Source organism: Anas platyrhynchos, chromosome 1 (genome assembly GCF_047663525.1).
Source record: "Anas platyrhynchos isolate ZD024472 breed Pekin duck chromosome 1, IASCAAS_PekinDuck_T2T, whole genome shotgun sequence".
Classification (NCBI taxonomy): Eukaryota; Metazoa; Chordata; class Aves; order Anseriformes; family Anatidae; genus Anas; species Anas platyrhynchos.
This window is the reverse complement of record NC_092587.1, coordinates 78,447,143-78,468,199: the sequence shown is the minus strand read 5'-3', so window position 1 is coordinate 78,468,199 and position 21,057 is coordinate 78,447,143. Positions and strand designations below refer to the sequence as shown.

Here is a 21,057-nt window from a genome sequence, read left to right as displayed (position 1 = left end):
TAAAAGGTCATTTTACTTCTATCATTTCCTGTATCTCTTTTGCCTTTTGGATGTGAGCTCTGCCTGTAACCATAAAAAAGGTTTAGGGATCTAGAACTTCTCATATTGAGGGTCTAACATTTTTGGAGCTGCTCCCTTGTTTTCTTCTGTTTGCTTTATTGATTTAACCATTTTCCTTACTTCATAAAAAAAAAAAAAAATCAGAAAATATTTTAAAAGATGGAAGAGGAAGGTTGCAGCTTAAGAAAAACAAAACAAAACAAACAAACAACAAAGAAAACACCTTTTTAGTGTACAATCCAGCAAAACGTTGATTTTTAATTTCACGGTTTGAAAAAATTTTGCTCCTGAGTTTCTCAACATCAGAAAATCCAATCTAAAAATATATATAACTTTGAAAATCTCTCAATATTCTTGAAAAAATAATTTTAAATTTAAATGATTTTCCTAGTCGGAATGCAAATGTAAAAACACATAAGATATTTTTCTACCTCACATCCTGCTTTGTGGGGTCTCTAGAAAGACACTTTTTTATAGTTAGTGGAAGAAGGGCAAAATTCTGTGATAATCTGTGATTTCTTTCCCTTTCTTCTTCAGCCACAAATCAGAGAAACCCCATCTCTGGCATTTAAAAATAGAACAATGAGAGAAATCTATTGTAAATGTGGACCACCTCACATTAATCCTTCCCATGGTTTCCTTTTCCCTTTCCAGGAGCATACACCAAAATATAATCATGCAGTGTTATGAGGCCAGATTTGAAACTCTCAGAACTGTGGGGAGGTGAAAGGCATGATCCACATCTGGAAGACTGCTCTCAGTTGTAGTTACAGAGAGTGTAATTCCTCAAAGCATCTCTGTGACAAAAGTAGGAAGAACAGGAACTGTTGCCTGACTTTAATACAAAACAATTAATCAACCCTGGTTGAGCCAAAGTAGGTCCAGGTTGACTTGAAAAGTTAATGAATCTTCAAACTTTTTTTTTTTTTTTTTTTTTTTTTTCCAAAAAAAGGAGACTTAGATGGAGTTTCAGGGCTGTAGTGAAACATGAAACCAAGCCTCTTTGGTGTGGCTTTGGGCTTGTTACAAACATCTTGCAGAGTTTGAGAACTGCTTTTGATGATCAGCCTAACTTCCCTTTCCTCAGTATAATCCCATTTTTCCTGATTGCACTCCTTTGCCCCACCCTAGAGTGAATGCTCACTTTCACCAGTGCTTAAACTTTCCAGATCTTTGCACTGGCTTTGCTATCATGCCCTTTTTGGCAGCTCATAGCAAAGACTTGCAAATTCAAGGCAATTTCCTCAAAGGTCAAGTTATACGATCTTTCTAGTCACTTTTCCTGCTCTTTCTCTCTCTTTCTTTCTTTCCTTCTTTCTTTCTCTTTCTTTCTTTCTTTTTCTTTCTTTCTTTCTTTCTTTCTTTCTTTCTTTCTTTCTTTCTTTCTTTCTTTCTTTCTTTCTTTCTTTCTTTCTTTCTTTCTTTCTTTCTTTCTTTCTTTCTTTCTTTCTTCTTTCGGTTTCCTGGGCCTGATCAGACATCGCTCCTTCCTAAATTTATTTTCCCCTGATTACTTCGCCAGTGTACAAATTTGTAATTTCTAATTTCATTCTCATGTTATAATTTTCTGCAAATGTTTTCTATGTCCATCTCCCAAGCAGAGACTGTATTTCTCTTTGCTCACTGCTGTTTGTATGCCCTCCCAACTGAGCTGCAAATTTAACTTGTTTGCAGCTTGGCTTTGCTGATATTAACAATCAGTAATGAAAAAACTTTATCAGCCTATGTTATGCACCACCATGATTCAGTTATGGTGCTTTCTATTTTTTTCTTCAAATGACTTATAAAAAAATAATAATAATCTTTTGTGTTTACAAAATTAGTACCAGCCTAGTCAAGTCATTGGAATTTACTGATTTAACTAAGGATTTGACCTTTAGATTTCTTGTTACTTTGGACAGTTTTCAGAGCTACACAGTGAATAATATGTAGAAATACTTTTGCAGAAATTGTTTACCCCAACTACAGCTTTAATTCTTTGTCATGACTAAGATGTGGCTGATTACTCTTCTCAGATGACATTGCTTTTGTTTCCTTGCATTTCATGCTTGTCATCTATTGACCAAACTCCCATACAACATTCCAGATGGGCTTTCCTAATCCAGGCAGCGCAACATGAAAACACATGGTCTGTTTCCCAACTTGCAGCAGGATACCTGTATGACCTTGAAAACGACTTTTGACTTCTTTGTTTCCAGTCCCTTAAAAATGGGAATGAGCACCCTTTTTACTTTGTCTTTATGAACCAAGATAAATGCTTTCAGAGTGCTCAAATATCAGTGACACGTGAATGGTAAAAGAAAACAAGATGATTTACACTTAGAACATTTATGGAAATACATTTGTTAAGATGCCTCATTACTCTCAGAACAGACAGGCATCTCCCACATAGTGCGCAGGGATTAAACTACAATGTTGTCATGCTTTGTGTGGAGAGAGGAAATCTTTAGTTGTGCTGTCTTAGCAGGGCAAAAACAGCCAGCTCTTTGAGGGAGAAAGCAAAGGATGTCAAAGTATATACATAGGGTAACAAAACGCAGATATCATTCCATGGGGTTCCTTATTTTGCAGATGTAGAAACTCTTGAACAGAGATTTTGACTTGACTAAGCTTTCCAATACATCAAAGGAATCAGGATGCCAGCTTCCTAAAATGTTGCCCTAACTTACTCAATATACAGAAGAATTACTCAGCTGGTTAATGAAAAAGTATACTGTGACAGTCTGGGCAGAGGCAGACAGGTATAAGCAGCATGTCACAAAAATATTGGTGAGGAAAGAAATTAAAATAGAAGAAGACCAAACTTAGCCTGAGGAAAGGTCTTCCTACTTCTGTAGTCAATCACAGACTCAGAAGTGTAGCTAGTGTAGTTGATATTGTATCAGACATTAGTAATAGTCAAATCTCTTGATGGGATTGCTAGAGGATGCTGGAGAGTGTCAAAAGCCCCTGGGAAGTCTTGAATGCGCTGAACTCCAGACTATGTCAGTGGCAGGGAAAGAAGGTACAGGGCAAACATGTAATAACATTGTACAAGGTGTGAGAAGCAGCTGTTGTTCCAAATAAAATGAGGTAAGCACTGAAGAACTGCTCCTGACCTTTCTCTTGGAAGTGGGCAGGTACATGTAAATTGATCACATTTTGATTTCCTAAAAGTTATGTTTGTGGAAAGTTCACATGTGGACACACATGCCATTGCAATCAGCTATATCTGAAATGAGCCAAGATTGCTGCAGTTCTACACAGTGCCTTTCACTATTCAGAAACCAGTTTACCCCTCGCAGCAAGACTTACCACAAAACTGTCCCTCAGAAAGCTGTCACCAGTTGGGTAAACTTTCTGTAATGACTGTTGGGTCATGGTCGCAACTTTAATCATAAATAGTAATGCATATTTATTCAAAGTGCAGATGAATTTTCATACTTGGGTGTACAACTGTCTTGCTATTTAAAGAGGAAATGTCAGTGACCCAGTAGGCAGCACTCCATTTCCATAAGAGATTAGGTCTATACATGTACCTTTCACTGGAGCTTACTGGGGCTCAGTGCTCGGATGTGTGCTCTCTTGAAAATGGCCCTGAGTAATGAATGATTAAAAGCAACTGACCTGCTGTGGGGCTGTAAGAAACTATGGTCCTTCCTCAGATATGGTGTGCTTCCCCATTTCCCAGCCCATCTGCAAAAGGAATGTATTGTCTTCAACTTCCTTCACTGTAGCTTATAGTTTGGTTGGCCCTGAGAATGGGGGGGTAAACAGTAAAAGCTGCCATAACACAGTCCCACTTGATTTTGTCTCTGAATTCTTAGGCATCTTAATGTGTCTGGCTCTTGTGAAAGCTTTAGCTTGAAACTGTATGTGTTGAAATTTCTGTCTTGAGAAGTGGAAATGTTCAGGAGGGTCATAATATCTCTTGGGGCACTCACCACTCCACAGCAATCTACCTTAATAAATCCTTCTACAGGCACATATTGTACAATAGTCAATTACTATTCTGAAATATGGGACAAAATTGAATGTACAATTGTTTCATATTCCACCTCCTGTCATCTGAATATTCATGACATATTGATGTTTTTCATTCTGTACATTTTCACTGTTTCCTGAAGAACAGAAGGAAAGGATTGCATTTCTTCTCAACAAATATATTAGGATGAGGGAATCAACAGGGCACTCTGCTACTAGTTGCTTTCTATGAGTTTGTGAAAACAGTGCTTAGCAAGCAATGAGAATAATTACACTGTCATCTTTGGCAAAAGCCTGAATAAGCTGTCAGCCACCACAAATGATCATTAGTTGCTTGGTCTGAAGAACAAAAACTGCTTTTAAAATTTTCAGAAAGTGCCAAGTGCTTCAAGCTGACTTACATAAATCATATTACATTCAATGCTGAATGCAAAATTCACCAGTCACTTTTGCTTCTATTCCAGATCCTCTCAGCAATGACTTAAAAGTAAATACTTAGGCAGTGTCTCACAGTACTAGGATTTCATTGTTTTCACAGCACATATTAAATAACATTTTGCTTTTCAGCTGTGTAGACTGTTCAGAGACTGATCAAAATAAATCATTACAGATTATTTTTTTTTTTAATTACCACAAACAAAACAAAACAAAATAAAGCCTCCCAACAGTATGCAAAGCATTGGGTCTGAAAAGAGTGGAAAGTGATTTGCCAGAGTCTGTTGGGGATTTCATTTCTTAATGGAAGCAATAGGTAAGTTTATTTAATTCTCCTAAATTTAGACCTTCTCTGAGACACCTAGATTAGATAACAATAATATCCTGCCAACACCACAGGAATATAAACCATTAAAATCGAGTAAGCTACACTAAGCAACGTTTGCAATGCATAAGGGTTTCTTTTCCATAATGTTTGTTTTTAACTGCTGTGCCATGAATGCCAGCAATCTCTAAGTCAAACCTGTTCAGTGCTTTAATAGCTTGCTCTATACTACAAGGATCTGCTAGCTTTCCCACCATACCATAGTATATGCTCCCATAAATCCTCTACACCATTCATAACATGTAATCGTCACTTAGTTCTATTACTAGTTTCTTTAAGACGCTCTTGATGACACGTTTACAATCACTTTTGAAACCAGGGCTAGTATGTCTGAGTAATGGGGCACTGACACTGTGCAAAGTGACCAACTTGAAGAGATTAATATCTTCCTACCTTGATGTATAATATTTTTCAAAATTTCACATAACAGAGTGTTTTCTGACCACATTTAATAGCTGCTTTGAGAATCATGTACCCTCCATCCCCATCTTTTTTAATCATCTCTAGCAAGAGTTCAGCAGTAGCTTGAAGCATCAAAGGTATACCCCAAATATCCAGAAAGCTACACAGAATAACAGCATGAAAGCAAACATGATCTAAAGCTTCTCAGCAACTCAGGAAAAATAGCTTCCTGGAGTGTGACAGCAACTCTTCCCAAACTCCCAATACATGGAATAGAAAAGGAATTGGAAGACACAGGAGGCAATAAGCACAGAGTGAGTCAAGTTATATACCATTATGATAAGCCACGATTGAGTTCCCAGACAAATGATGAGTTTTCCATAAACTGGTAGGTCAACAAGGGATACATTTTGATGTAAATCCAGAAAAGGTAATAGATCGATTCTTCTGGATCCACACTGAGATGTCTAAACTCTTCTACAATCACACAATATCTAGGCCAGGTGTGTAGTAGATAATGCACAGTAAGATAATTATACTGGTATAATTGGGTATGTGGTTATATCAAATATATACTTATGATCCACTTAAATCATGCACTATGATACACCTTACTGTTAAGTAGGCCATATGTCACAGCTGACCTGACAGCTTATGAACACGGAAACTGAGGTCAGGTATTCTAGCACAATCAAGTATCAGGCAGAAAGCAATGGGAAACACTCACTAATTAGGATCTTATCTATTTGTATCCAATAACACTACTTAATCTGTTACTTAACTATGGATTGTGCTATTGCACTGAGCTCTTATTCAGATGTCACCATGGAAATGCTTGCCTATGCCTATTTGGGGCCCAGACTCTAAGATTAGGAATCTGCTCTGCACTTCCTGTAGTACTTTAAATAGTATTGTGTCCATCTCTAGGACTACTCATCACACTTACTTGACTGTAAACACTCTATGAAAACACCTGAAATGAGCCTTTTAAGGGATTTACATACAGAACATTAAAGAACATCGAAAATCAATAAAAATATCTCAAAATGTTCATCAATAGAAAATATTTGATAGAAAATATTTGGCTTGAACAAAATATAGCTTTCTACCTGAAATGAATCAGTTTAATTTCAATAATAATAATAATGAGAAAACTAGGGAAAAAAAATGATGTGAAGGTCTATATTCTTGAGGGATTTTTATACCATTCACCAAATGATTAAAAAATAACTATACTTCATGTGCTGTAGTAGCCTCTGCCGATGTTCATACAAGCCTATGCCCGAGGAGCTGGGCGGTTAAGTCAGTCTTCTTTTAGGTAGGATACCTCAGTTGAAATCTTGCCTCTGAATGCAATTCTCGTCTATAGATAACTTACTTCCTGAATGATAATGAGTAAGCATTGTTTCTGTTTTGTGAATTGTATTGTATATTTTTTGATACATGTCCAGAAACATCATAATGATTTTCTTTGCAAATAAGAAATCATAAATACTTTATGTTTTACATTTTTCTCTCCTTGTTACCACTTTTTTTTTTTTTTTTTTTTTTTTAACAACAAAAAAGTGACAATTTGCAAATTATTATCAATTTGGGCACAAATTTCTGTTTAGGCCAAAGAGACATTTATCAAAAACAATATTGCCCAGCCCTACAAACCGTTCCACTTTCAAGGCGTGAAGCTCAAACAAACACAAAACCATAAACCAGCTGCAGTTTCCTAGTACTGTCCATTTTTTGTAGCCAGAGTAGTGCCTACAGTATATTCTGAAGTGCTAGATTTCAAGGGCAATCTAATTTCAATTCATGGACTGGAATTTCTGAACACACCTCTTATTTTCATAGCTAAATACACGTCCTAGGTGAACTGTATCAGAGTAATCCCCTGAAAACTGTAATCTCTTTTACCCAATGTTTGCATTTTCTTTCCAAATTTTGCACACCAAAACATTTCAAAAAACTGCAAAGATTGGTTCTGAAACTTTTTAACTTTTGCAGTAAATAATCTGCTAAGACTAAGTTAACCAAAAGTTAAATTTCAGAGTACTTCAACACCCCTCCCACCAAATCACCATTTTACTTTAGGTTAAGCAAAATATTTTTAAACATTTTTTTCCATTAACATGGTTTTGCCATGGACAGGAAAAAACAAAAACGCAAAACAGTTTATTTGAACTGCTTTAATTATGAACTCCCTGACCCTTTCTTTTCGTGTTTAGCATGACATTAAGGAGAGTCTGCAGGAACTCCAGTCTTACTTTTCCCACCTCATCACCTGCTCCAACTTGTGTATTTTGCTAGTGCCACTTAGTTTTGAAACTAAGCAGATCAGTGATTACATGCAGCTGCAAGCTGGCATGAATAATGCTTTCAGCTTTTCAGCTGAGTATTGTCCGAGCTTTGCTCACCATCCTAAGGCCTTGTGTCATACATTGTGTAGGTTAGCCTCTGAGTACTATAAGACATGTGCTTTAAAATATTTTTACTATGTTATAAAGAGAATGATTTAATGAGGGAAGACCAAATTGCACAGGAAGAGGTGTTTTTTTTTGTTGTTTTTTTTTGTTTGTTTTTTTTTATCTCTTTCTTGGCTCTGAGAACCATCTACACTAAGTTACTAAATTAGTATTCATTTAGGTATGACAGTAACTGTATAGTAACTGAAATCTTAGATTTTTTTTTCAAAGCATAACTTTGCTGCAAGCAACAGTCTAGATTTAGTTGAACTCATACTGTGACAAACTGAGAATGGAGAAAACACATTTCTTATCCATAAAAGGACAGATCACTCATCCAGAGGGTAGCTCTGATTTTGCTGCAGTTCTAAACTATGAAGTGGGGACTCACTGTTGCTCTGTTGCTGAAAGAAGTTTTGCTGATAGAGGATTTTCCAGTAAAACTTTTTTTTTTTTTTTTTTTGCCTTCTTAGACAGAAAATGGTGATTTGTTGAAGTGCAATATTTTCTGTTTAAGAAGTCTGATTTCTCTGCAATTTCATTTGGGAAAATACAAAGTACCCAAAATGTTGCCAGCAGGCCAACAGAGGTGAACCTTCACCTCAACTCAGTACCAGTACTGAGGTCACATCTGGAGTGGTGTCCAGTTCTGGGCTCCCCAGTACAAGAGACATGGATATACTGGAACAAGTCCACAAAGATGATTAAGGGAGGAGAGGCTGGCTGAGAGATCTGGGACTGTTCAGCCAGTAGGAGAAAAGCTCAGAGGAATCTAACCAAAGAGTAGAAATACCAGATAGGTTGGAGTAGAGAAGATGGAGCCAGACTCCATTACGGGCGTTCCATGAAAGGACAAGAGGCAATGGGCACAAACTGAAGTATATGAAATATTACTGAAACATAAGACGCTTTTTGTTTTGTTTTGTTTTGTTTTACTGTGAGGATGATCAAACACTGGAACAAGTTGCCTAGAGGGGTTTTGGAATGTTCATCCATAGAGATATTCAAAAAATGACTGGACATAGCCCCATGCAAGCTACTTTAGCTGACCCTGCTTTGAGCAAGAGGATAGAACTAGATGATCTCCTGCAGATCCTTACAGCTCCAGCTGTTCCACAGTTTTATAACTCTGTGCCTTTATTCCAGAGTACTAGCAGCTTGACTCATGATGGACTTGTTTGCAGAGTAGGAGAACCAAGTTCAAGACTGTTTTGAGTCACATGATACCATCCAGGGCTTTCCACATGGTATGAGAGTGCTGTAACATAAGTTTGATGTTTTCTTCTTCAATCCACTGCCTATGCAGCAATTCCAATAAAACTGCTGTGTTTCAAAGTAAATGTTTTGCTTCCATGATTTGGTATTTTACAATAAGTATTATTTTCATTTAAATGCAAGTGCAAATACACAAGGGAAAAAAAAAATAATTAAAAAAACCTCCTTAGACAAATGTTCACAGTTCTTAACTACACAAACAGTATGCAAACAGTATCACAGAAGGATTTAACCAGAAATGCCCAAAGAGCTTGTAGAAGATACTCAGAGGCTAGAATTAGAAGGACACTACAGGAATCCATATAGAGCAGGGCATAACAAAGTACATTACAGAGAAGAAGCAGGCTTTTAGATCTACAGTTTTCAAAATCTTGGTCTTGAGTTCATTTGATCTATATGAACAAGACTCTTCAATTTCATGTTTGTTTATTTATTTATTTATTTGTTTGTTTACTGAGGGGTTAGGAGGAGGGGATAACTGTACTCCTTCTGTCCATGAATATTTCTACAGCCAGTTTCACTCCAGTTCATAAAGATGCAATGAAGAAACTTCATTAAAAACAGAATAAGAAACAGGTCCCAGCCCTGCAAACAGCCACAACAAAATGTTCTGTGGATCTATCTGAACTTCTCACTTGTATTGCAAATCCTAACCATTGCTTTCTGAAGTTCAAAGTGTAAGAAACACCATTTTGCTGCTAGACTGTGCCCTCTTTCCTCAAGAATACTTTTCCTTATGAGAGAAAAAGAGCACTGTTGAAACACTGTGTTATTTCTCAGTGTATGATGATGCTCTTAAGGTAAAGTTAAACACATTTGATGAACAGAAATTTGATCGATCTGTGACATTTCTACACATATAAATTGTGGCTACTTAATGAAGTCAGAACTTCGTCTATACCACTAGAAACTCTCTTACTCTGCCTAATCTCCTTACAATTTTGAAACTAAACCACTCATCAGAATAGACTCTGGAAAAGTGACTTGGCCTCTATCCACTGATAAGAATAGCTACCTAACACTGTAGAGAAGGGAGATAACTGAAATATCTCCCACTGTACAAACAATGAATAAAAGTGTGATCATCCTAAATGGTGCAAGAGAGATTGATTAAACCCTGAAAAAAGAAATTAAAGCGTTGTATTTATTATAAAATGAAATAATATCTTGAAAGAAACACATAGTTTATCTGTATCTGTAAATTGCATAAGATGTAAAACATGTTAAAACAAATTAGAATTTTCATGTTTACAAAGCCTAGTAAACATTATTTAATTGCTTTTATATTGACTTTCTTTTTCTTTGCAGATCTTACAGGTGAACAAGGTGATGTCCATCTTGTTTTATGTGATATTTCTTTCTTATCTTCGTGGCATCCAGTCTACCAACATGGATCAAAGGAGTTTGCCAGAAGATTCAATAAATTCTCTCATTATAAAACTCATTCAGGCAGACATTTTGAAAAACAAGCTTTCTAAGCAGATAGTAGATATAAAGGAAAACTATCAAAACACGGTGAAGAAAGTAGAGGCTCAGCAGGACGTGGATGGAGATGAAAATGTGAAATCTGATTTCCAGCCAGTTATCTCAATGGATACAGATCTCCTAAGGCAGCAGAGACGCTACAACTCTCCCCGAGTCCTCTTGAGTGACAACACACCGCTGGAACCACCACCGCTGTACCTCATGGAGGATTATATTGGAAATTCAGTGGTGGTGAACAGAACCTCTCGGAGGAAAAGATATGCGGAGCACAAGAGCCACCGAGGGGAATATTCCGTTTGTGACAGTGAAAGCTTATGGGTCACGGACAAATCATCTGCTATCGACATTAGAGGACACCAGGTAACTGTGCTGGGAGAAATTAAAACAGGCAACTCTCCAGTTAAACAATACTTTTATGAAACAAGGTGTAAAGAAGCCAAGCCTGTTAAAAATGGCTGCCGAGGCATTGATGACAAGCACTGGAACTCCCAATGCAAGACATCCCAAACATATGTTAGGGCACTGACTTCAGAAAACAATAAACTTGTAGGCTGGAGGTGGATAAGAATAGACACCTCTTGTGTGTGCGCCTTGTCAAGAAAAATAGGAAGAACATAAATCTGCATCTCTTTGATATATAAATTATTACTTTAAATTATATGATATGCATGTAGCATATAAATGTTTATATTGTTTTATATATTATAAGTTGACTTTATTTATTAAACTTCAGCAAATCTACAGTATATAAGCTTTCTCTCCCAATAAACAAGAGTAAAGGGTGTGTGCCTCTGCTGTGGGCAACTCTGGATTTTTTTAGACTATGTTTGTGACACTGCTTGTTGGCAGCATACCATAACCTGACTGTAAATTCTGTGTAAAATCAGTATTCTTCATTCAGTATTGTCAAGCCAGTGACTGTCATTTAGTAAACTTGTTAAAAATCAGATCAATGTCAAGAGTTGTGTACATATTTACATCCCTTGCTCTATACATTCACATTTAATTGGATGCAGTGTTGACTCCTCACTGCCAAAATGAAAACCAAAATATGTGTTGTAGCCTGCAGCTGATGTCAATGTCAAAGGCATCAAGTAGCTGTAAAATACAATTTCTGTGTGTCATGCCAGTTTTGCCAATGAAATGACCATTTTCCCTCCGTTAGCATTTCAGAATAAATGCTAACAGTCCAGCAACTGTTGTCTACATTTTTGAAGCACATTTGTTTTGCAACTGTTTCTAATGCTGCCAGTTAATACTAGAAACAACATTAAAAAAAAAATCTAAAAAATATTTGTAACTAAGTTACTGAAGCCAAGAACCAATCTAAATTTATCATTAATGTAATACATAAAATATGATTTCTTCAGAATATAGTTTTTATTGTGATTGACCTCTTCCTCCTCACACTAATCTATTAGTTTTAGCTTGAATTGCTACATCATTTCTGTTTGAATTTTTTAATTAGAAAAAAAGCTGCTGCTGTCTTAACATTAAAAGAGCCCTTGGCTAAAGAATTTTAGCAAAGATATGATATCCTGGAATGGATATCAAAGCCACACACCCATACAAAGCTGTTTGTCTACTTGACAACTCATTGCCCATTTTTAATGGAGGGAAAATATGTGTAGAACTGCTCAGCAAACCTGGTACCTTTCTACCTTTCATAGGGACTTTTTTTGTGTGTGTGTGTGTGTGTGTGTGTGTGTTACCTTTCATAGGGACTTGTGCATGTGTGTGTGTGTGTGTGTGTGTGTGTGTGTGATTCAAATTCAGGTAGTCCATACTTACAATGAAGTTCTTCTGTCCCACTGGTGCCACTGGTGTGAGCTGTTACTTAGCACAGACAGATATACTTGCATATACCTCAAACTATTTTTTTGCATTGTTATGTAGCTCCACTGGAGACACCAACAATTACACTGCCGAAAGAGATGGCCTATTATACATTATCTGTATTATGTCCTGGATGGTATCTTATTCCCACAAAGGTAAATTAGAGCCTTGTCATGGATATCAACAGAATTAAGATTGAACCACATATGTTATCTGTGCCTAAATAGATCTTAATCCATAATCAGGGCTGAAAAATGCCAGCCCTTCAAAAAAACATCTGTAGTGGTCTTTAGTTCTTGCGTTACATCTTTCATTGCTGTAACATGTTCAGCATCACAAATGAAAATGAGATCAGGGTACCCAAGAACATGTCAGTAGAGTGCCTTTAATCATACCATTTTCACTACTGGAGAACCAACTTCAAATCTGCAGCACGTCATTAAAGGCAACAATTTGTGTGATCTTCCCTAATCCCTAACAGAGAGCCTTACACATTATAGAACCACTGGGAAAGTGGACAGGTTACTCATGAAGCAAAGCATGGGAAAAGATGTGACTCTGAAAACCAGGTTGGAACGTGTAGGTACAATTTTGTAGTGGAGGCCATAAAAAAAGTTTTTATGAGAACCCTCTCAATTTTCAACATGCAGTTAGGGTTTTTACCTCACATGAAATCATCTTGCTGGACTAAAATCTAGCTTTGGTTTTAGCAATAATAGCTTCAGAGGTTTGCTACCAAGGCAATCATTAAAAGGCAGGAGGTGATGCAATGTAACAAGCAGCTCACTATCTAATAAATCTGACTAGATTTTTTTTCCTAAATTCTTCCTTGGAAAACAAATAAACAAACAAAAAATCCTCAACAGAACTTTTCTTATTTTTTACCAGTAGACATGTTTAAGTTTCAACAGGAGAAAAAACAAACAAACAAATAAACAACAAAAAAAAAAAAACTTACCCATTCATTTTGCTTCTTCTGGGGAAAAACATATTTTTAAGAGGCCTGTTCTACTGATTTTTTTTCCAAGTTATAAACCTAATTTTACATCCTGAATTCCCAAATAAATATTTTCAGGTGTTGCAAGAAGTAATTGAGAGCAGATATTGTCATGGATCATTAACTTAAGATTCTTCTGTGTGGCAAGTAGGTCTGTGTCCATATGAGAAGAGGAGGTAAGAACACTAAGTGAGCTTGGTTAGACAGTGTTGCTTCCAAACCATGAATTAGCGACTTCATTGACTTCATTGTTCCTACATGGTGGGCGATGCACTTGCTTACATCACTGTAAATCCAGAGAAAGTATATTGAATATAGGTGAGAAAATGTATTATTATAGCAACATAAGTAACATCAGAATCAATCCTAATGTTGTTCTTTCTGCTCACTGAAAATCAAGGGATGTTCATTCTGTTAGGTTCAAAGAAAATTTATAGATCCGGTAGCAGGAACTGGTCTTTGATTCTTAACTTTACCAATGCATCAAGTGTTTTACAATTGGCCAACAAAAAACTCTTCAGATTAAATTTATCACCGATCATCTGAAACATATTAAATGAGAAAGAAACACGGTGCATAAGGTTATTAGATTGGCTGTCTCTTTCCCACCTCAGTATAACAATGAACAGAAGTATTACTCTTTGGATCTGATCCAACTTCTACTAAAGTCAATGAAAAAAATCTCACTGACTACAGGGGAAGCAGTATCAGGCCATGAGTGAAGAAAACCTGCAGATCTCAACCAGAGAGCAGAGCAATCACACACATCAGTCAAATGTTCTTGTAAATCCTCTGTACACATAAGATGCTGTATAATTTTGTAACAAGTTTGTAAACAAAGCCTGTAATAAATTTGTTAAGGCCTAATTCTGTTTTCACTGTAGCTGGGGATGGTTTTATTGTCAACTTTGGTGAGAGCACAATGAATGAAGTTCCCTATCCAAAGTTTTTGTATGCATATTAAAGTAGTTAATTGAAATACTCAGCTCACAATACTAGTTTAATTTGAGTATTTTAAAATTTACTCCTATTAGGTCGTTCAGATGCTCTGTCAATATTGTTTTGACAATACATTATTATAAACACACATTTTATTTAGCTTTTCTCCCAAATGACTGGATGCTATTCTGAAATTGCCTGTCTGTATCAAACTGCATTTTCTGCTTTTTTTTTCTTTTTCCTTATTTTTTTACAGTCCATTTAGTTACAGTAAAAAATGTTCCACTGAGGTTTTGGGAGACCATCTGCATTTATTTTATCACCTTTGAACATGTGTTCAGGAATGAAGTCTGTGTAGTGAGTTTACTGCTACCAAGAGATTTATACTGCTGCACCAGGAAGAAACTTTGACTGGACTATACAGAGAGTGTGCTTGAAACCACTCTGCTCATACTCTGTTATTTTAATACTGTAGCAACCAGACTTTTTTTCTCAGCTATACATTATGTATCAGCAGACAATACCAAACAGGAAACAAGTCTGATTGGGAGTTTCAAAATTTAAAAATTGTTGATAATGACCTGGTATTTCTGATCTTTCAGCAGACGTATTTGCAAACTGAAGTAAAGTGCATAGCCATTCATTTCATTTAATAGAAACACTGAGACAAAATCAATGGGATTCTGTGTTCTACATGATTGGTATGCTTATGTACATCTAGTGTGTGATAGTGGGGCCAAGGGAGAAAAAGATAAAGTGGGGGAGGTGTAGGAGGAGGAGATAATGAAGGAGGAGGAGGAGGGAAAGGAGAAAGAGGATAATAAGCTCCACAGCCTGTGAGAAATAAAGGGCTGTGCTCAGGATTGGAGCATTTTTAATGTGTGGAGAGCTTATTTTCCAAAATGCTTAGCCTGTATTTTGTTACAGCAGATGGCAGAATGACGAAGCAAGCACAGATGTGGTGTAAAAAAAAGTCAAGCAATATAAGGATAATGAAACATTTTCTTGGGAAAGTCCTCCATTCGCTGCCACTGTAAGTCTGTGTGGTTTTGTGCAGGTTATTACAGAGTTCAACAATGACATTTCCCATCAAACTACATAACAAAACTCCGTGTCAGAAAAAAAAAAAATATATATATATATATATATATATACTACTACTTTTTTTTTTTTTTTTTCTTTTTTTTTTTTTCTCTTTTTTTTTCCTAAAATGTCTTAAGTTCATGAGCCGGATAATTTTATTAAATATACATATATTGGTCATCACAAGCTGCCTTGGTACCTCTGATGAACAGCAAATGATAATGCTTTCCATGAAGAGCCCAAATATACATTTCTCCTTTGTTTTATTGGTGTGCTTTGAAGCCAGAAGCACCTGAAAGTTGTATTCTCACTATGGAATTAGACTTTTGATATCTTGACCTTATATTTTCCATCATTTTAATCACAGGGTCCCATTTTGCAGACGTTAGCCACATGATTAGGGGAGATCATGATCAGCCTACTCTAAATCATGCTTGAAAAACTGCTTTATGCACAGTGGCCCCATATGGAGCAAAAAGAGAGAGACTGACACAGCCCTATACCATCTACACCCACCTTCTCAAATCTCCTGCTCTGCTTTCAGTCTTGAGCTACAAGTTTCTTAATGAAGGGCTGGATAATCAAGGATTGCTTCCTGCGTGTCCAAGGGTTGAGATGGCAGACAAACCTTTGACAGAAGCACAGTGGGTACTCCTCAGTTTATGTTTCTTGTTTGCCTAGAAGTAGGCCTTATATGAATTTAGATGCAGCATATCATTTATCTCCTCTCTAAAACAGAGGATGTTTCTACTATTTGCCTTTTCCACAGAGAGGAGAGGGAACTGTTCATCATTTGTAAATCATGTTGAGACCACTTGACAGAAAATGCTATTGTGCTCAGGTTGGCTTCTAAGGAGGAAGGTGTGATGTTTCTTCTCCCTAAGTAAATATATTTCCATTGAAAGTGGGAGGAAAGCCATAGCTGCTGAAAAGGGAGGGAATTGGAGCTGTGGGGTGGCAAAAGACTTACAGAGATTTAGGAACGTGCAGTTGAGGAAACTGTTCAGCTACAACCTCAGGTGAAAAACTCATTCATGATGCTATAAGGTTAAAGGAAATACCACAAGAGCATCTGAAATGCAAACTCAAAAGGAAAATGAACCTCTATTAATTGAGATCAATCTTTCTGCATTAATTAGGAATTAACTCTGCTAGCTGAACATAGATGAAGTCTTGCTCTTGGTTAGACTTATGCAGCCCCTGTTTTCAGCACTTTGAATGCATAAGGGGTACCCTATGGTTAAAGTATTATCCACCATGCAAAACAAGGCAAGGTGTCATAAAAGTTATTCTTTATTCTATCTAATTCCACAGATCTAAGTTTTAAAATATATTTTAACTGCCTGGTATGCCCACTGCACATATATGTAGCAGCAATTTACAGAAGAAAAAGAAACTAAATAGAAATATGTAGTAAAATACCATGTCTAGCATTGTAAATAACTCCTGTTGATTCCTTTTTATGTTCTCAGTGTCTGAGAAAGGAATTTTAATACAAATATTGGCTGTGTTTTACACATATTATTTCGTGTAATAAGAACCTCAACTAACTGCTTATAGATGTTTGCAGTGTGTACTCTTTGCGGCTAATGGAGCAGAGATATAGCTTTAAACTTGTTGGACAAAGTAGAATTTACAAAGTCCCATACTTGCATAGTAGGTAGTTAAACTAAACATGAGATTGAAAGAATATGCTTCTCTGACTCAGATATTAAATATGTTTTAAAATATTGAACGACAGCTTTGTGAAGTTATTACAAATACCTTCAGTTATACTCATATATGACACAGCCCACTGCTCATATGAAGCATACTTTTTATCTTTTTTATTTTGCACACATCCAGTAAATGTGATTCCCATTAAGTTCAGAAGATAGAATTTTGTTCATTTCTATGCTGCTGAGAGAGCACACACAATAACCCCAATATATGAGCCAAATCACAGGTCAGAGCATGATTCCTGAATTTATGCCCCAAGGAAAAACTTCTAGGAAGGAATTTTTTTCTGCTCTGCAAAAAACAATAGCTGTGCTACCACAGTTGCAGTGTCTATGCTGAGATATCACAGAGGCCTATGTTTGAAGTCTCAAGAAGGTAGAAACTGCAAGACTAAAAGCTGAAGGGCAGAAGGAATATGTGGGTGGGTTAATAATTATCACACTGGTTCCTTTAACATTAGACCCCTCAGACATGTAAAATAGACTGATTAGCCCTCCTGATCCTCCTGATCTCAGGATCTAACTCAGAGGCACATATTCCCTAGGTCAATAATCTTGGCAGCCTTTGATTCTTGCGACTTGGCGTCAGGATATGGTAGTTGTCCTAGGCAGGGGTAAAGCTGAAGAAAACCCTTCTCCCACTATAATCAGATAACAGAAAATACGCAAAAGAAAGTTCTCATGGGAACAGCCTTGTCTCAAACTCCCATGTTTTCTATGTTGTTGTTTTTTTTGTTTTGTTTTTTTTCCACAGAAATGGAAGATATGGGTTCCTGAGAAAGGCGTGCTACATGCAGTTTTCTCAGAGGGATATGAGGACTCTGGAAAGCAAAAGTTAGACAGAAGCAGGAAAAATCTCATTCAGTAGCTTTATTCAATGATCTATTTTCCTTTCAGGTTTCTTCTTACCCTGTTGGTGGTTCACTACAAAAATGTGTTGTGAAATTTTCTGATGTATATCATGCTGTAGGGAACCATGATATGGGAGTGGGAAAGAGCTACAGTACCATAACTGGATTCAGAAGAGTTGCTCAGCAGTATCTGTGGCTCCTTCATCTCTTTTTCTAAATGCCATGGAGACTGATGTGGGTCAGTGGCACAAAAACAGGGCAGTTATGGTATGGATGCATAACATCCTCCCTATTCACAACTAAGCAAAGAGAGTATGAGGCCAACTCTATCATCTCACAGGTTTCACCAGGGACAGGTCCTTTGACTCTCACAGTAGAATATTGGTGGAGAAGGATTCTCACTGCCATTTTGCTTTAAGAAATGCTAAGCTTTAAGAAATACACAGGCACTCCTGCAATAATTTGGATCTGGGTCACAAAAAGTGAAAGACTAAAAAGGAAGTGGATGTGTTTTTTGTTTTTGTTTTTAAACAATATTTACTCCTTAGCAGTTTCTGTTGAATCCATAATGTGCAGAAAAAGCCAGTCTGAATACTGGAAAATGAATGTCGTCCATATAATTTTAGGGAGAACCACCACACACACAACTAATAAATATGTAACTCTATTCTGACCTCATGCAGGTTTAATGCTTGACTTCAGTAGGATTAGTCCCAGTTCTTACTGACACAATAAAAACTGAAATGATGTCTGTGACATTTTAAAGCAGGTGGAAAGCTCTGAACTTGATCAGAATTTCATTTCCTGTATATCATGTATCTGCTCCCTGTGTAGCTACAAGAAAAATATCCTTCAAATTATTTAATGTAATAGATTACAGGGGCCTACACTATGCTGCAGAAGCTTTAAACTACATGTGCTCTGTATGGAGTGATATCATTGTCAGAATTCATGTTGATTCAATGCAGCTCACCAGGTAAACTCAGGGGCTTTCTATGGCACCAGATAAATAGTCTCCACTGAGAACTGCCATACAAGTTAAGGACTTGTCTCATTCAAAATTAACATTATTTCTTGCTTCAGATGTAAATTCACTGGTCCTCGTTTTGTTTGAAGAAATGATGGCTAAGAAATAAAAACTATATTTGCAATTACTGGAACTCAGAATTAAATTTTGAAACCTATAACTACTTCCAACACAAGAAACACTGAAAAATTAAGACTACATTATGCACCTTACAAACTCTGTGAAAATGCTCTTACTCAGAAACAAAACTGCTTTAGACAATAGAAATCCAGTCTCAGCTAAGACAACCCATTCCTGTCAAACAGAGGTACTCACCTATGCATCTGTTTTTCACTGAAGCTTCACAAAAACTTTCCCAAGCATTTTTCAGTAACCAAATATTGAGTGTAGTTAACATACATTTTAGTACATTACAAACACTCCAGACTTCCAATCTGAATTAAACTGAAATCACAGAAATGATTCATTCTGTGTAAGCATCCTAGAATTAGTACTCTTATCAGTCTTCAGTAATTACCTGATTTTACCTTACCTGATTACCCAATTGTACTTGATTTTACCAGTAATTACCTCAGTAATTTACCTGATTTAGAAACTAGGGCATCCAGCTTGACTCCGTAGGCCAGGAAAACTTATTTGAGATTTTTTTCTTTGACTGTTCTTCCATAAAATCTTCACAAATTAAAAGCTTTTACAAACCCTAAACATAATCTGCTTCTGTCAGCTCCAAGGTCATAACTTTATGAAGTGTTTATTAAATATTCCATCGCCCCAATCAATGACCTACTCTGCACAATAGTGCATACTCCAGAAGTGAAGATCTACAGCTCAGGAGTCATGAATCCAACAAATAGCACAGAAGCTGGTACCAAGAAACTTGCTGGAAAGCCAAAACTAAAGTATGATAATATCAACAATAAGAGAGAGAAGCAGGAAATAAAATAATAATAAATTATTTTTTTTAAAGAAAAAAAAAAAAGGAATCCAAAAGTTTGTAACCTTCAACAACAACACCAACAATAAAACAGCTAGCCTTTGATAAAGCAAGGTTCTTTTTTTCTTTTTTTTTTTTTTTTTCTCATACAGTGTATCCCTCACTTATTATTGCCTTGTGAAACAAATTCTTTCCATGAAAGTAAAATATAATAGCTTGAGCTGAAATTCTGCTGTCAGGGAGATTTTCATGCTTAAAACATGTAGTGGGTCTCTGCTTAGAATCAGGGTAACCACTCCTAACAAATTCTTTGCTTAAATCTGTAATCCTACTCTGTCCATCTGGCTGTGGGAGTGGCTTATAGACTCATTCTTCAAAAAAAAAATAATACACAGTTAGGATTTACTGAAGAGCTAGTTCCATCACTCATCTGCATTTAAGTGGATTTAGTTCATTCAGTCTGCTTACCTAGGTCTTGGTCCAAGATAGCACTTAAGCATATGTTCAATTTTAAAGAGAAGAATAGCTATCTTGAAGCTGGTAAGATTAACTCCATGATTAAAGCTAAACACACACTTAGATGTTTCTATAAACCAGGGCAATGATAAGGTTCCTTAGTGATTTTATTACTGGAAATAATAGTGATCCACCCACTCTTTCCTTGCAACCCACCCAAAAACAAACAAACAAACAAACAAAACAAAGTAAAACAAAACAAACAAACAACAACATCAACAACTTTTTTTTTTTTTTTTTTTGTAAGACCTAGTCCAAGATTCATGGAAGCTTGTAAAAAGCTCCATAAAATTTCAGTAGATTTGCAGGATAAAAAATATCAACCAAACAACCCAAAAACAAACAAACAAAACACACCAAATAACACCTTTTTTTAATCAAAGGATAAAATTAGCAGATAAAGCAGTATCTAGAGTGCAGTAAAACATTTGGCAGTACTTCACAAATTCTTACTTGAAAAAGACATGCAAATAGACTTGGATATGAAAACAGTCACCTGGACAGGGAGCTGGTGAAAGGAATATGAATAACATGCAAAGATAACTGGAAATGTGCTTCAACCAAAGGGAAGAAGCTGTTCTATGGGTAACTGCAGAAACAGCTATAGATCTGAGGTAATTATCAAGACCACCTCAGTGACTTAGATGCTTACATCCCACGTTTGAAGGCAAAACGGCTACTTCCCATCCAATGAG

The 21,057-nt window shown here is 36.4% G+C and overlaps 1 protein-coding gene and 1 long non-coding RNA gene across 3 annotated transcripts in view; one reads left to right on the top strand and one right to left on the bottom strand.

Moving 5' to 3' along the window:
• The window catches only part of NTF3 (neurotrophin 3), a 63,537-nt gene extending 49,376 nt beyond the window's left edge, over nucleotides 1–14,161 (top strand). The window contains exons 1-2 of one of the 2 annotated variants that reach the window (XM_013093098.5): nucleotides 6,812–8,948; nucleotides 10,285–14,161. In XM_013093098.5, coding sequence (XP_012948552.1) covers nucleotides 8,922–8,948; nucleotides 10,285–11,079 — 822 coding nt within the window. In that variant the 5' untranslated portion in view covers nucleotides 6,812–8,921 and the 3' untranslated portion in view covers nucleotides 11,080–14,161. Of the gene's footprint in view, nucleotides 1–6,811; nucleotides 8,949–10,284 lie in introns of those variants that run through there. The other variant, XM_005012642.6, reaches the window with a different exon arrangement.
• The window catches only part of LOC119714168 (uncharacterized), a 55,847-nt gene that overhangs the window by 29,552 nt on the left and 5,238 nt on the right, over nucleotides 1–21,057 (bottom strand). The gene's annotated exons all lie outside the window — the stretch shown is intronic.